Here is a 16,698-nt window from a genome sequence, read left to right on the forward strand (position 1 = left end):
ACGTGGGCCTGGGGACACCTGCTGTTCCAGCTTAAGAAAACCACCATCATCATCACCATCACTCTTCAAGGAATCTACTCCCATCGGATGCCTATTTTGTCCCGCCAACTTCTCAAAGTTCGCTTCAAGTGTACAGATGGAAATAAAACAGTGTTTGTAAGTGGATTTCATCACAAATAAATTTGGAACTTATTTGGTGGTTCAAATTATATTCCTCGGCAGATTTGTTACCAAGTAGTAAGAAGGGTATATTTTGAAAACCTGTTTCCTCTATATTTCCTGATAACCTGATATCAAAAATTTCACACTGATGAAAAGGAATTAGCACCTTGGAAAGAGCCATTAAAATCTATCTAATGCTGGGCCTTTGGATTCATGTTGCCTATTAAAAAATCTGTTATTTGGTGTACATGTTAGGTCAGGTATCATTCATATTTTTATTATGAATGAGATACCTAATGTAAATGTGTGTTATTTGTGTGAGAGAAAACAGATTTGGTTGTTTTTTTTCTCTTTGAAAGCCAGTAATTTGCTTTACAAACAACCCTGAACAAAAAGGGAGAAATATCACATGTAAATGTGTTTGCATTGAAAATTGAATGTTTGTCAAAACAAATGTATTCTTTTTCAGTTGTTTTTTGTGGGACCTCCCCCCCAAGGCGCCTTAAGCTGCTGCCTCGTAGGCACTGTAGGTTGGTAGTATAATAGGTTTGACTGGGAGGAGCTCTCAAAGGGCAGCATCTAGAGCTTGATGAGGTTCTGCTGTGAGGGACTGTGGTCATGTTCCTGATGTTCAAAGCACTGAGAAGTACAGCAAAAAGAGCACCCATCCTGCAGGCTACGATATTCTCCAGTGAAGTACACCCGATCAAGATAAAGTCCCTTTCTTTTCACGCCTAACAACAGGGCGACACAATGCGAGTCAGAGGTGCTGACTATGCTAAACAGATTGACTGTTTACACAGCGTGAGCACTGGCCTGCTCTCCTTATCCACTACCAATAGGGTCTGCCAGGCATGCATGTAGAGGCTTCTGGGAGAACCGTGCGTGACTTGGTCAATTGAAAGAGTCTCAAATCCAAATTTAACTCCAAATTCCCCCATGTCTCAAGCTGACTCATCCCCAACAACAGTTTTTCTAGGAAGAGTTTAAACAGAATCATCTTAGTAGAGATTCTATAGTTTTAGCCAATGGGAATTAATACTAGAACATATGGCACTGGACTTGCCAAGAGACAATATTATTAAATGTGAAATGGAACTATGAGACGTCCCTTCTTTCCATGAATCACTGCTTTAAATAAACACCTGTTTCAATGCAGCACTTAAAATGACTTGGAATTACCCCCCCAACAGCGTCAAGCAGTTGGCAGTGACCTCTGACAGTCAGAAATGAGGCCAATTCAACACAGTAACCAGTCGCTAATTGGTGATTCTAGCGAGACAGATGATTTCTCCATAAATCTGTCGTATCCTGATCAGAGCTTCCTCTTAGCAAGGCACTCAGACCCTCCACACAAACATAGTCCTTGCTCTCCTCAAGGGAGCAGGACAATTAGGAAGAAGAGGAGGGGAAAAAACATATAATCCCACATTGCAATAAAGTTGCAATAAAAGCAGCTGTGTTCTGTCCAGCCTCCTTTAATGTGTAGGTCTATAATCTTTACCTCCAAAAGTGCTAAATGCCTCCTATAATGTATAGGACTATAATCTTTACCTCTGAGGTGCTAAAATTACGGTGTGTGTACGAATGCCCCAGGGAATGCTCAGGGAGATCACAGAGCTTAGCTTTATCAGCTCTTGCGATTCCTGCCAGATTCTTTTCATGGGCAGGTTTCGTTTGTGTGTTTGTGGGTGTATGAGAGCGAGAGAGAGAGAGAGAGAGAGAGAGAGAGAGAGAGAGAGAGAGAGAGAGAGAGAGATTTCTTGCCCCGCCCCCCTCCCGGTTTTGCTGCCTGCCCAGCTCATTCTGTGATTTAGCTTTGGCAGCGTGGAATGGAGCTTGACTGATGACCGCAAGTGCTTCAGTTAGGATCTTCCTCACAGGCAGGCGCCACCCCTTGCTGCTACCAGTCTCCTCTCATATGGGAATGATTAATAGAGCCTCGACTCTGCAGAAATAAAGAGAAATTTGGAGAGTGGAAATGGAGATGGGGCGGGGGGAGCGAAAGCCATGCAGCCAATGAACTTCGATCATGCCCAGAACTGATTTACTGTTAGGATCAGTCTCTCTGGCCTCTGCTTGGAAGTGACACTTAAACCAGATGTTTAGCGCCAACAAAGCCATGCTGAGCCCATCCCCTCACCCCACCAAGTAGTGTCAGTGCAGACATATACACAGGTCTCTGGCAAAGCTCTGCTCCCAAATAAGGATATCTGTGTTTTGGTTGAGTTTCCACAGCCCCTTGTAGGCAGAGTCACTGCCGACCATCTCCCCCTCACAGTTTACACAGCACCAGAGATAACTGTCTGTGCCTGGGTGCACATTATAAACACAGAGACACTGAGAGAGATGGGTTTGTGACTGACTTGGCCTTCGTTCTCAGCATCTCAGCCAGACATTTTGACAAAGTGCAGGTCATTCAGACTGGAGGGACTGACTGAATTTATTGCTCTCGAACTATAAATAGTCTGCACTTAGGTCCCTAGGATATTGCCCGCCACCGCAGAAATAAGCTGTTTTAATGAGGAAATGTAGAAAAATGGAAGCATAGGGTTTCTAATGTAGATGACACATCTTCTGAAAATCCATGACAATATGCTCTTTTTAAGGTGCCACAATCTTATTTGTTCAATTTTCAATATTTCGCTTTTTGTTTCCTGTGTTTTCTGTACAGTTGTAAAATATTTCTTTGCATCAGTTTTGACAATTGTAGAAGTTATTTATATCAAACATCAGTAACATCAAAAACAAACATTATTTGTATGTGTGTGTGTGTGTGTGTGTGTGTGTGTGTGTAGCCTATGTGTCATTTTGCATCCATTCCTAAAATACCTGTGATATACTGTTTTTAGATGTTATTATGTGAAATACAGTAATTAATGCCTAGCATTTTTATCGACAGGTTCATGAAGAATGCTGGCTCTATTGTTGATGCAGTTACGTGGCAACAGTAGGTATTCTACCCTTTTTTCTATTATTTTATGTTCTCTGTTGGAAAAATCTGATGTACATTAAACCACATATTAAAACTAAATTACCATTTTGCTAAAAATATGAATTCCTTGTCAGTTAACATAAATTTATCATTCAGTCATGAATAATATTGTTTTTATCATGTGGACACTAGACATTGAGGCATAATCTCAGGGGGCCTATCAAAATGTATCAAGGTGTACCCCTAACAGAGTCGGGTATCCTAGACCTAGACCTAGACCTTAGAAATATTCACATGTATGGAAAAACAACTAGCACCATACCATTAATTTGCTGCACTCATTTTTAGATTTACCAGTACATAACTCTTTGTGTGGAAGATTTTTTTCCTTAACTTGCTTCAAAAACCCATGCAGATATTATGCTATGAGTTTGCTTTGGACAATATACACTGTTTTTCAGTCATTTCATAATTGCAAACACCTGTCTCTTGAAGCTGCTCTCATGGTAGATCACATGCGCAGTACACAAAGCTCATGGGTACTCCACTAATTTGAAGCATTTACCGTTAATCTGTGAAGTTCCATTTATTTGAAGTGCAGTAAAGGACTCAAAGTAGCTTGTCTCTGGATTGAAATGTGGCAAGAAGCTATCCCATCCCATAGTTCAAAACAGCTGCCTCAGGAAATGGTACTGTCTGTCCAGGTGCTCATGACTGCGTTTCATCATTGGGTCCACTTTTCAACAAACAATTTTGTCCACGTGTGCTTGCAATTTTTCCCATGTCTGCTTGACTGGCAATGTGCTTTCTATTGGGGAAAAAAAGAGATTTTTATTTTGTGCCTCTTCACAGTTTGACCATATAGGTATTTGTGCTACATGGTACTACATGGTCTGCAGTGATGGAGGAGCTATTTTTTAAGGCAAAACATTTGCACTTCCCACATGTGAAGCACATGCACTGACTGTGTTATTATTCTAGACATTATCAGTTCTTTAATGAATTTAATTAAATATTGTAATAGTGATTTAAATAGTTTCAAAAACTATTTCCACCCTCTAAATATGAAATATAATTAAAGCAAATTGTTTTTCCATTTTACAGAATTATGCACAGGTCTTTGCAGATTAATTGTCTGCAATTGGGGGATTAAATAAAGTCAAACTGACACTTTACAGAGCCCAGACAGCCGATAATCAGTGTTGTATTTTCAATAAAAATGTTCGTTGGAAAAAGGACCCCTATCTGCTGTGATGTCACACTTTGTGCATCTTGAGAGATTAGGACTTTTAAAAATAATAAACCTCTTCTTGCATGAACCTAGGTGCTTAGGTCTGCTGGAGTTTGGAAAAATATTTGAAATTATCTGAAAACACATGCAGATGGTTTCATTCTTTTGATGTACTGGCCGTTAAGCACATTCCTAAGAGTATTACAGAAAAGGTCCTGTTGAAGCCTTTGGTTGAAGGGTTGTTGAAGTCCTCTGTTAATCAGCTACTTTCTAATCCTTTTTAACTGCCCTTCTTGTTTTGTGGGACTAATGCGCCAAAAGCATTCTGAAGGATACACAGTCCTTTATTCATCAAGTGTCTCAGAGTAGGAAATAGGTCCTTCCTGCCCAAAGATTTGGAGTGATGTCAAACATCTACTCTTACTCCTTGATTTTTCAAGAATCTTTAGACTTAAAAATACTCCTACCTCAGCAGGTGTTTAGGAGTCCTCGCAAGCTGTTCTAACCCATTAGGAGTTGCCAACAAGTGGCTTCATTGAGGCAGTATGCCCACATTTTTCAGAAGATCAAATACATTTTACACACATTTGACAACACAGTGCTTTTAAAGATGTTGGCCACATATGGAGGGTATATTTTGCACTCACTTTGTTAGAGGTGTTGTCACTCCTTCTGTGAGAAGAAAACCATCATTTACTTTTTATAATGTATATGTATATATAATGTATATGTAAATAATGTAGTCAGTGGGGAAAAGTTTATATTTGAAAACAATTTCATCCTGTTAGAATGTCACCTACTCAGTGATAAGGGATAGCTCCAAAAATGCATGGCTAATGATTCCTTCCCCATAACCACTGATTCACAGCTCAACTACAACAGTTGGCTACACGTCAAACATTTCTATTGCATTTTAGTATTTATACCATCATATGGCAATGCAACAAATATAATTATTTAATGCATTATATTTGTTGCTTTCAAGCTGATTGAAAATGGCAATTATCCATGTTAATTTGCTGGCATTTTCCACATTTTGTAAATGTTTGATCATGTTCACAAGTTGGAGTGCTATAGCAACACTATTGCTTTCAACAATAGCTTTTATTGGGCATTTTCACAACATATGGGATGAACAGGGAAAAAATGTCACCACTGCTGTTCCCTTGTGGCACTTCTTGTCATAAAACTCAAGAGAAATCTACTCACAGGAAATGGTCTTACTCCTAACTGAGAATAGAAGTAGGAAGCTTCATAAATCACTCCCCTTTGCCATCTCTGAAGTAGGACTTTTTTACTCCTAAAAGTGCTTTCATCTGGACTCTTAAGAATTTGTCAGCTCCAGGCCGGTACTCATCATGTTTTAAAGAATTACTCTGTGAAATCTCAGAGAACTGCTAATCTGGTACAGCTCCTCAAGTGGTGGTGGAGGTCCTGCTGCAATGTCGAATGCGCTGGATCCAGGATCCAGGTTCTAAATTCCAGGTTCTAGCTTAAAGTAAGTACACGTTTCATTTAACTCTGTATTTTGAAAAGTCTATAAAGTTGTTCAACAGGGCTAACAATTCAACAATATGTTGTTTTTTTATGTAGTACATAACATACTGCAACCATTATGCTGTGCTCTGGAAGACAATGCACATTCAGTCTTACAAAAGCTCTCAGTGCAACTGTTAGCGGTATGAGATGTGCTGAAGGGCTGTAATTCTTCAGAAAATGGTACAGTTGCATTCATATTTGTTTATACTTATTACTGATCACATATTCACTATTTCATAAGAAAGCCATAAATGGAAAGGCAAACTGTTGGAAGCTAAAATGCTGCACCTTGAAGCACTCCAAGCAGGATTTAGTCAGGGAATTATTTTTTTTTTTTTTGGTCAATTTGTGTCAGTACAGCTGGGTGTCTTCTTGGACTGCTGGTCAGCAAAAGGTGAGATTTCAGGCATATCACAAGAAGAGACTCTGTTGTGTCTGTTCTCATTAGCGCACTTCAAGACAAATGAGAGGTTTGCAACTGCCTCTTTGAGACCTTTACACCGTTTAGGCAGGTCATATAAAGTTCCTTGTTTCACAACATGAAGAAGTGCAGGTGGTTCGTCCAAGAAAATATTCAGCAAAGAAAATATTCAATAACAGTTCAGAGATGTCTACTGAGGTATGGATAAAAGGTTTACTGACTGAGCCACATGCATCACAGAATAAATAATTCCAAACCTGTCTACCCTGTCTTCTTGAATTTCATTTAGATCTGTGGTTGTAAACTATTGTAACTTGCTGTACTCCAAAACTATTGCTCATTGTGTTTTATATTCTCTCTGCTGTTAAAAAACCCTTTTTCGCTTTTCAAGCAAAGCCCCTCAACAGTTCAAAGCACACTGCACATCACTTGCATGCATATAATATACTTCATGCATTTGACAGTGACTAGACTTAGAGTCAAGGCCAGACCCCCCAAAAACCCATACTGAGACCGGAATTCCTGAGACCCAGGCCCCTCGACATCCAAACTAAGACCAGACCCCTGAAAACCCAGACTCAGACTAAGACCATGTTTGTGGAGACCAAGACCATGGGTTTTGGACTCCACCTCTTGATGTATGTTAAAAATATATTTAATTCAATTACTGTCTGATGTCAATCGACGCTAGACAGTATATGTTTAGTTAACTCATCTTGCGAAGTTAAATGCTGCTAATCTCAAACACATGGTTTTGAAGCTCTCACAGGCTGACATATTGATCATGTGTTCTGGCAGGGTCTGTGTAAGCGTCTGGCAAGCTACATTTCAGTTGTAGCTAGGCTTGCAAACATGTAAGCCCAACAACCGTGACATAAGACTGATCCAAGTTACTTTATAGCTAGGTACCTTGAGAAAGAATTTGCTTAGTGATGTCTTGTAAAATTTGCACATTGCCCGTCATTGGTTGTTCACAGAATCCACTTTAAAGTTTTCAAGTGGGCACTTGGCTGCAACCAACGTTTCCAAATGGACAAAAAGCTGAAACAGAATCCAACCTAACAATATCATAATGCCAAGCAGGCAGGCCAATCAACTGTGAGAGTCTGACGGTGTTATTGTTAACTTGCATATCAAGCAAGGAAGAAGTAGTTGAGCTTGCAAACTTTTTAAAGACTTTGCAATAAGTATGTATCTACAAATACAGGTGTTACTCATAATAATATAGGTATGTGGCATCATTACAAAGAAGACTACAACTGGAAATAGCTACAATTTCATGATACTATTGCAAAAAAGACATTTCAAACTTGCAAAGCTCTTAGCCTGCTAATATATTAGCTGGCTTGTTTACTTACAATGTAATCACAGCTAAAAGATGGCTGTAGTAATAACTGTAAGCTGTGATTATCCATCATAAGGATATTCATGGAAGATTCATAATTACTCTGAGTTCTGAGTGCTGCTAGACTGTAATTTATGCAATTACCTGCTGTTAGGGGGACAATACATTGTTTCATCATTTAAACATCCTTTAATCTGCTTCACTGTTACTGTCATCACAAGTTAGAACCACTCATAAAAGCAACCTTAAAGCTTGCAAGCAGTGAATTCTACACTGCAAAAACAATACCGCTTGGACTTGTAGTGGAACGGAGATGATTATGATCTTGAGCATGCATAGTAGTATGCTCTTGAGTAAGAGGCCGTGGTCTTGTCCAAGACCATCCGGCAAGACCCAGACCCAAACCCACACCAACACCATGTTTACTGTATGTGGTCCTTACACCAAGACCACAAGATTGAGACTCATCTCTGACAGCTACCCTTGAAAACTACAACTCTGAACAGTGCAATTACTTCATTATTTGATTTGATATGATTTGAGTTTGAAATTGCATTATAACATGACAGGTGAGTTAATGTGGCTAACTACCAACAAGAAATGGCACACAAGATCAGACTACTGATCAGTGCTGTATTCGTTTTGTCGTTATGAGGCTCTAGGTATGGAATTGCAAGGTTTGTGCAATTTCGGTATCAATGTTCAGAATATTTTTATTTGTGAAAAAATGTTCTTATAATTTTTAAGAATACATTTATTCATTTCATCATTGTGAGGTTCTGGTGGCAGAATAGTTTGTTCATTTTCTGTATCAATGTTAAAAGTATCTTTACAAATTACTATCAGTGCATCTACTAGCAGAAAGTTTGCTTTAAAACAGTAGGTTCAGATGAGCCAACATGGAGAAAGTAGTTTGTCTAAGTTGAGTGCATTACTCCCACATATCTCTGACTGTGCACTGAACTTATGAAGGATGCCTTACATGACAGTGATATCTGTATAAGATATGGCAGAAAAGTAATTCTTCCTGGTATCTTCTTTCAACTTTCTTTTTCATTCATGTGATGTTTGCTGCTCTTGGTGTGAGGTCCAGACATCACTGTGAGCATGCTAAGAGAACACACCATTCTAGAACAAAAAGAAAAGACTGCTGTGAGGCTGACCTTTCAGTATCAATACATGGGAAAACACCAGAACATGTAAAAAAAAAAAGGGGGGGGGGCGCAGTCAAATGCCTTGTTTGAGATAGAACAGAGTTCTTTCAGAGCTAAGGAATGTGGACCCATAAACTGTTTCTACAAACTTAATGCACCCTCTACAATTATTGTCAAGGGCAAACGACACAAACCTACTTCCACAATCTCCCTGTAGTATTAGTAAAAAATAAAATACATTTACAGCAAATGTAAAGCAAGTACTTTCTATTATACAGCATTTGCTTTCTATTGCTGGCAAATCACAGTATCAGTCTTTCGATTAGTTGCCTTTTTTATCGAATTTGTATAAATACTCATCAAACTATTGACTGATAATCAAAGTACTAAAGCACCTCTAGCAAAAATGGGTTCACATGTAAAAGAAATTGTTGAAGCCAGGCCAACAGCAATAGGTCTTTTTTGCACTCTGAATCGGCTCATGTACAAGCGAGTGCAGGCTCCACCCTTCTGCAGGTAAAGATGATATGCCTATGAGCACTCAGAGGAAGGAATGTGTATGTCAGTTGCTGTTAACACCTTTATACATCATGCCCTGTTCAGCCAAAAGCATATATGATGTTGGGTATTTTGGTAGCTGCGTGTCAAAGAACTGACAAGCTCTGAAGTCTACTGAAATGAATGTGGTAGATGGTCTGTTTCAAAATGTTTACAATATACTGTCTTGAAGAGGTGTAATGATCCAAGTGGCATTTAAGTTGTATTGCTACAGAGCTATACTGTAAAATGTTGTGCTCAGCATGAGCCAATGTCAGCTAATTAATTCTACGTAATGAGCTTGTATACTTGATTATTACAAACAGGTACAGTTATTTGCGTGAGTGAGACACTCATTTAAGAGCAGGTTTCCCTGATTTATCCAGGCTGAAAGTGTTTGGAACATGATCCCTCACTACAAAGGGTTTTTTAAAAGGTCATTAGACCCAGTGTGCTAATTTGAAGAGGTACCAAATTGGACTACACAATTAGGAGGACCCCTGTGTCTCTGAGCTGTCGGAGGGCACAGACAGCCTGTGCTTCTTGATGGGTCTGCCTTTGAAAAGCATAACTGCGGACTCATTAACGCCGAGGTCAGCTTTAATCAAGGGCAGGGAAAGGAAGAAGGAGAGTCACGCAACTATAACACACGCGCACAGACACAAGGGCAAAGTCAAACCATATGCTCACACATCTACCATCACAATCTACAATGACGAATAAGGATCCTGAGCTCCTAGAGTGGAAAAACAAGGGCAAAGGCCTCTAGATGTTTCTGAGACTAAAGCAAAGGCCAGAGGAATATGAAGGAAGGGAGGTTGTCTCCTTGATTCATACACAGTGATGGAACCTATCCCAGGTGGGAAGCAGCTAAAGATACGAACCCCTGAACAGGACACCAGTCCAAGGCAAGGTGGTTACTCCAGTTCATCTGTGCAATGCATGGTGCTACATATAAAGGCAGTCTGCACTTTAAACCACCAAATGCAGCTTGACACATGTCCATGCCCCCAAATCTTATGAAGTACACTGTTCCAACTTTCCACATTCACACATCCTCTACTCTGAAGTATTAGGTGGGATGAACAGCTATGGTACCTTAAATGATGTATTCATAGTTTTTGTCCCTTTAAATAAGATCTTTATACTTTAAGCTTGTATAGTGTATAAATACATAAAAAAACGGACACAAAGATCATGTTTATCCACATTGACACATTAGTCTGTTGCTGCACCATGAAAAAACAGGCCTGAATTGGGACATTGACATTAGTGCCAGAACATGAACGTAGGTGTCAAAAATTATATCTGGCAAAGACTTAGAAGTTGTCTGTCCCAAAATCACATGCCCCTTGCATCTGATCTAAAACAGCTTTTATTGCTTTGTCCATTAAAGCAGTATGCACAATTTACATAACAATAGCTGAGCAACAAACCCACAGCCTAGGATTCTCCCACTTTAATCATGCACTCCTGGTGCCTGTCATGCCTATGGGAGACTTTAATCTAGGAGTATAACCCTAGCGGGCCACTACTGACCTCCTGTTGGCCCTGGAAAAAGGTTTTAAAAAAAAAAATTACATTGGTGGCATTTAAGAGACACTCTTATCCAGAGTGAATTGCATATGTTACAATTTTTACATGCTATCAGTTTATACAGCTGAATATTTACTGAGGAAATTCAATACCTTGCCCAAGGGTACAGCAGCAGTGCCCCAGTGGGAAAATGAACTGGCAACCTTTTGGTTACAAGTCCTGCTCCTTACCACTATGCTACACTGATTAGATTATTAATAAGCATCAAATTGTAACTGTGTCCCTAGTAGTGGTTCAGGTAGCCAAGTGTCAAACCCAGGCTGAACTCTACAGCCAGGGCTCAAAACCAGCTGTGTCATTTGCCATCAATGACAGAGACAGCTGCAGAACAACTTGGCTTCATTTCACCAGGGATGGCAGTAGAGAGGTTAACCAAGGTTTCTTCATACTGGCTGTATATAAGTGTATGGAAGGAGTGCCTTAGTCTCACCTCGGTGCTCCAGCACAAGTGAAATTTAAAATGTGGCTCTTTCTATTTCCAGTATGGCCTTATTCTCTATCTCCATAAATATAGTTATTCCTGTTACTTTGCTTTCCTAATTGCTAATGATTGTGGATATGAAATATTTGTTTTTTTTCCCTTGCTCAATTCAATAAGCAGTTAACTGTTGATAATTTACCACAAATGAAAAACAGACGGTAAAGACAATGTTTTAAGCATGATAAATAATGACTGTGCATATTTTATGATTGTGCCTGCATTGCTGTGCCCGCTTTACACACATATACATAGTAATTATTGGTACTATTGTCTTTTTTAGCATAGCCCTGTGGAGAAGTAGTTGAAGAGCCTTACTATGTGCTACAGCTCTCAATAGGAGCTTGAACCATTTACAAAAACTTGGTCGGTAGTCCATAAAGAATAACACCTACAACTCTACTACATGATCCAACAAATTGTGATAGCCATTAATCCATGAGTAGCTGTGTGGTCTTCAGTGAGTCATATTCACTGCAAATTAATTCATCTGGCTTTATTGACAAAAGTGCAAAAGTCCTCATGCCTTCCAAACCGTTCCAAGTCGTGCCGTAAAAAACAGATGTAACAGCTATGCTTCACAACTCTTGGAGCAAACCTCTCTCCTTATCAGTTTACTACATTTTGTAGTCAGCATTGCTTTGTTTGAGATAAATAATATTCGTGCTCTGTGTCTCTGAAAAACCTAAAATAATCTGAGGGAGTGAAGGATCATTTACTGCTGCGTAAGAACCAAAGGGAAAGAAGATTTGTTGCCTCGGCAGTTGTGTAGCTCCAGTCTCCGTGGAGCTGTAAATTGTGGGGGTCATTTCTCAGGAGAACCACAACTCAGAAGGCCCTCTGATAATTTGCCCAAGGATGGCTGCCATCACGAAAAGCCAGCCTTCACCTTGTCCAGATGGTCATCCCCACACTACTCTATCACTTGTGTATCTCTGATTCCGTCTGCGCTGGCCGGGAGGGGGAGAAAGAGCTCTGCGTCTTGTCACTGCCTCCCCTCTTGACATCTTAATTCACATCACAGACTAAATCTGTTATTAATCTACATTTGAACTGTTCCACTCTGAAACCCCGGACTCATGAAAGACTTTCTGAGTGATCCGTTTCTTTTTTTATATAAGCGTAATGGAGGCAGAACATGGCTGTCAAAAGAAAGGATGTCTCACTCATTGCAAGAGCACTCCAACAAATCCTGAGACTTTAGAGATTTAAAGCAAGCTGGGAATCAAAAATGAGCATCCCAGTTTAACACTTCCTGCACTACAAGCCTAGTTTATGGTGATAGCATGACCATGTGATCCCATTCAAGTGAACCACCTGTTACTTTGCATTTATGTTATGGATTTTGTCTGCTCATGTTCACACAACTGACTTCAATTAGTTTGACTTTCTTCAGTCTTTCTCATCATTTCTTGTTTCATCTCATTATTGTTGGTTTCTCTCTACATGAGTGCATCCACTAGTTAATTATAATAATCTAGGTGGAATGATGTGATGATGCTGTGTAGGTGACAGTCTGAAGCAGCTATGGTCTGTATCCACTCAGTTACTTCATTGATGGCCGGGTGGCAAAGGTGGAGGACTTCATGAAGACACGACTGCTAGACACACTGACAGAGCAGATCACCAAAGTGCTGAAGGTGAGTCTGACCTTGCCATCTGTCACTGCCTCACAGAGATACAGAGACTAATGGACGAGAACCCAGCTCTTTTCCAGACAGGGGCAGAGGGCATTGTATGGTCTTGCCCTTGTATGGCCTCAACCAGGTTTAACTGTGATGCAAATTTGACACTTTTCCCATTTAAAAAATAACATTTGATGTTAATGTCAATGCCCATAAGCACTTCAGTGCGTTACGAAATGTGTTGCCCACAGGCATGAAATGAACCACAGAGAGATTGTAACTGGGCTGCTGTATCAGGGTGCCGTCTCCAGCTCACTCACGTGTGTGGCAACTCATCAGAATGAAAAACAAAGGCAGTATTCTTACAAGACGGTGGATCTGATTTTTACTAGCGCTGGCCTCTAACGCCAAAGGTGTTTTGCACTCTGGTGTAGGCTAATTATAATTGCATGTCCGGGGTGTGGAGGTAATAAAATCTCCCTTGCCCTCATTAGCGCTCCCAAACCTATTATCCCTGCCTTTATGGGCTGTCAGGAAGCTCCCATCTAGACCTCCTTAATACTTAATAGTCTTTGGGCAGGCTTGGTAGCATGGGGCTAGCACAGGGATGAAGGCCTATGACATGGAGAGTTGGAGGAGGTGATGAAAGTGAATGGGGGGGGGGGGGGTTAACAAGCCAACCTCTCCACAGGAACACCACCCGCCCCTCAGCCTTGGAAAGTGGCGTGCTTGTCTAATGAGCAAGCACCAAGTTTCATATACAAGCTTTGCTCACAGGGCTCTCTCTATAAATATAAAGTTCTCTTGTTTTATGAAACTAACTGTAAAGCCACACATGCTGGCCAAGACTGAACTGCTGACTTACACTCAATAAAGCAGAGGCCATGTTTGAACCTTAATGTCCTGTACAGTAGGGGCTTACCTTGTTTTATGTGACCCGAGGCTGCTGGACAGGCAAGCATGCAGTCCTTTCACCCTTTGCCAGTTTCCATCAAAATAGCATTTCAAAAGTGGTTTTACTAAATTGAGGATTAAGCCCCTGAACTTCTGCATTTTCACCAGTGAAAGTGATGCCCCGCTTTGTAAACGGACCTCAGCATGAACTCCTTCTGTAAGGTTGTCATCTTTCCATCATTTTTGCGGCAGGTTGTGAAGACGCACGCCCCTGGTAAGAAGGTCTGGTTGGGCGGAGTAGGGCCGGCATGGGCAGGGGGCACCAATAATCTGTCAGACACTTACGCTGCTGGATTTCTGTGAGTACTGAGCCACAGGTCAGGTGTTTGGCATCATCGTTTTAATTCACCATTGTACTAAGTTGTGAACAACTTTTGTTCTGAAATGCAATTAAAACACACCGTACTAAGACTACAGATGAGATAACTTAAGTTCTTTAAACCCCAAACTGCAAAATGTCTAAGCTATTTTTGCGTTTTGATACTGATTGTTCCCTCCTTGTACCCAGATGGCTGAATACACTGGGCATGTCTGCCATGCAGGGTATCGACGTTGTCCTTCGACACTCTTTCTTTGACTATGGCTACAACCATCTCGTGGACCAGCATTTCAACCCTTTACCTGTGAGTTTTGAGTATTTTGCCATACATTACAGGAGCAGAAGATAAGTAGTTGCATCACATACACACCAGATTGTAAATCAACAGGTTTCATGTTAATGGTTTTTCTCTAAAAATTATCAGTAATGCACCTAAAACTGACAAAGTTTATTTATTCATTTCTTTTTACTTTCACTAATTCAACACAGTGGGTCTTATTATGAAAGGTGTACCTGTACATATACCACTGGATTGTGCTCACAGAAAATCAAGTGACAGTGTGTGTTGTGTAAACTTACCAGTAATAAGGAGCACTTGAAGAAATAAATCTTCTGAACAGTATTAGGTGAGTTCCCATATTTGTACTTGTCTCTTGGCTGTCATTTTTAAGATACTTCAACAACCATGTCCACCCTTTGTGTCTTAAATTTACCTTAGCTTAGGTTTTTGGCAAAAGGTATTTAAAGTGAAACCCAGGAAAATTATTTTGTTGGATATACCAAACGTACACTAAGGTCAGTGGTCTTTCTAAGGTCTATTTATAAATGCACAACTCAGTTCAGTAGTTTAGTTCAATTCAGTTTGATAATTACGTTCTGCAGACATTAAGTGGCCCTTTCGCTAAAAGCAGATGTTGGTTTTAAAATGCTGTGAATAACAGAACTGCACACTTCAAATATGCAATTTAGATGCATGGGGAAAAACAGGGAAATCAGGACAGTGGGTATGCGTATACTTCATTGGCTGTAGCATACACTTCAATTACCTAGCTAATATTGGAAACGGTCGAAATCTTTCATGGACTGATAAACTTAAGCATAGCAGAGCCATTTCACTGTAAGGATGTTTGGTAATAGGCTGAAGCTAAAACCCACTGGACCCATTCAAGGTGACAAAAATGTACACTAGTTGTACACTGGCAGAGTGACACCTTCGACAGTGACGCGGGAAAAAGAAGCTTCTCCTATTGTGGCGGTTTTACACAAGAGTCGTTATTTTAAATAAAATAAACAAAATAATAAATAAATATTTATTGATAGCTACTAGCGTTAATTCATTTAAAAAAAACTAATACCTAAACATATCGTGAGCTATAATTTCCCGCCCAAGCAATAAATACGGGGATATAGGCCTATTATAGCTACATCCGCTAAGGTTTGCTAATTAAGTGTGAGGGAAACTAACATTTTTACTTGGCGACCTGAGGTCTGAGGTAAATTAGCCAGCTACCCAGTTATCACCTACTAGAACTCTTGCAGCAGTTAACTAATGTTACAGTGAGTTTTAGATGGCACACTAGCTCACAAAATGTAAATTAACACACTCACCGCAGCCATTGACGTGGGTAATGAGCGTGTCAGTCGGATGAGTCATGTAGAGTCCCGTGATAACCAACGACATTCACCTCGAAGTGGTCACGTTTCTAACTCTTTGTAGTTGTCGTCTAATATCATGTCCAATAGCTACTAAGCTTTTATGTATATTAACGTTATATTTTTAATATTAGCCCTACTTTTTGAATACTGCCGCTTACTGATGCGATACAAGAGCGAAGCACATCAAAGGATCTTGAGTATCCCGGCTACTTAGGCGGTTACACGCTTCGGACGAATCATTTTTGAATTACTGCGTCATAATACAATGCCTTTAACGTCGCTGAATATTTCACAGTGCGGCAGGGCAGGTGCATTGCAACGGCTTTGTTGCAACAAAGGTAGCCTTGGTGGCTAATTAGATTGTTTGGCATGGGAAAACATTGAAGCCAGCATCGAATCTGAAAAATTGCATGCCATATACTTAAAAGTGGCAGAATATACGGCACTGTGAAGGGGGCGATTCAAGCGGTCCCTTTTATATTCAGATGGCTGACGTTAGCTAGTTATAAAAAAGTCAATTTATTCTCTCTGAACCGTCTGTGGCAAGCTAGACAGGTGCACCCAGAGAGAACCCAGGCTCTTTATACTGTCTAGGTGTGCTGCTACACGACATGCGAAACTGTAAGTACGATGTCCTTTTCCAGAACCTATCTGTTGTGTGTTTCCAGTGTTGTCTCCCCGGTACCCTCTGCTGTAGCCTACTATTTGTTGTGTGTTCGTAGTTAGCTTGCTAGCTTGCTACACCC

The 16,698-nt window shown here is 40.3% G+C and overlaps 1 protein-coding gene across 1 annotated transcript in view; it reads left to right on the forward strand.

The window, feature by feature from the left end:
* hpse2 (heparanase 2) overlaps positions 1-16,698 on the forward strand; it is a 106,916-nt gene that overhangs the window by 54,356 nt on the left and 35,862 nt on the right. The window contains exons 6-9 of the mRNA XM_036547350.1: positions 3,065-3,112; positions 12,945-13,038; positions 14,170-14,276; positions 14,486-14,600. Of these exons, the coding sequence (XP_036403243.1) occupies positions 3,065-3,112; positions 12,945-13,038; positions 14,170-14,276; positions 14,486-14,600 (364 nt within the window). The remainder of the gene's footprint in view (positions 1-3,064; positions 3,113-12,944; positions 13,039-14,169; positions 14,277-14,485; positions 14,601-16,698) is intronic.

Source organism: Megalops cyprinoides, chromosome 15, assembly GCF_013368585.1.
Source record: "Megalops cyprinoides isolate fMegCyp1 chromosome 15, fMegCyp1.pri, whole genome shotgun sequence".
Classification (NCBI taxonomy): Eukaryota; Metazoa; Chordata; class Actinopteri; order Elopiformes; family Megalopidae; genus Megalops; species Megalops cyprinoides.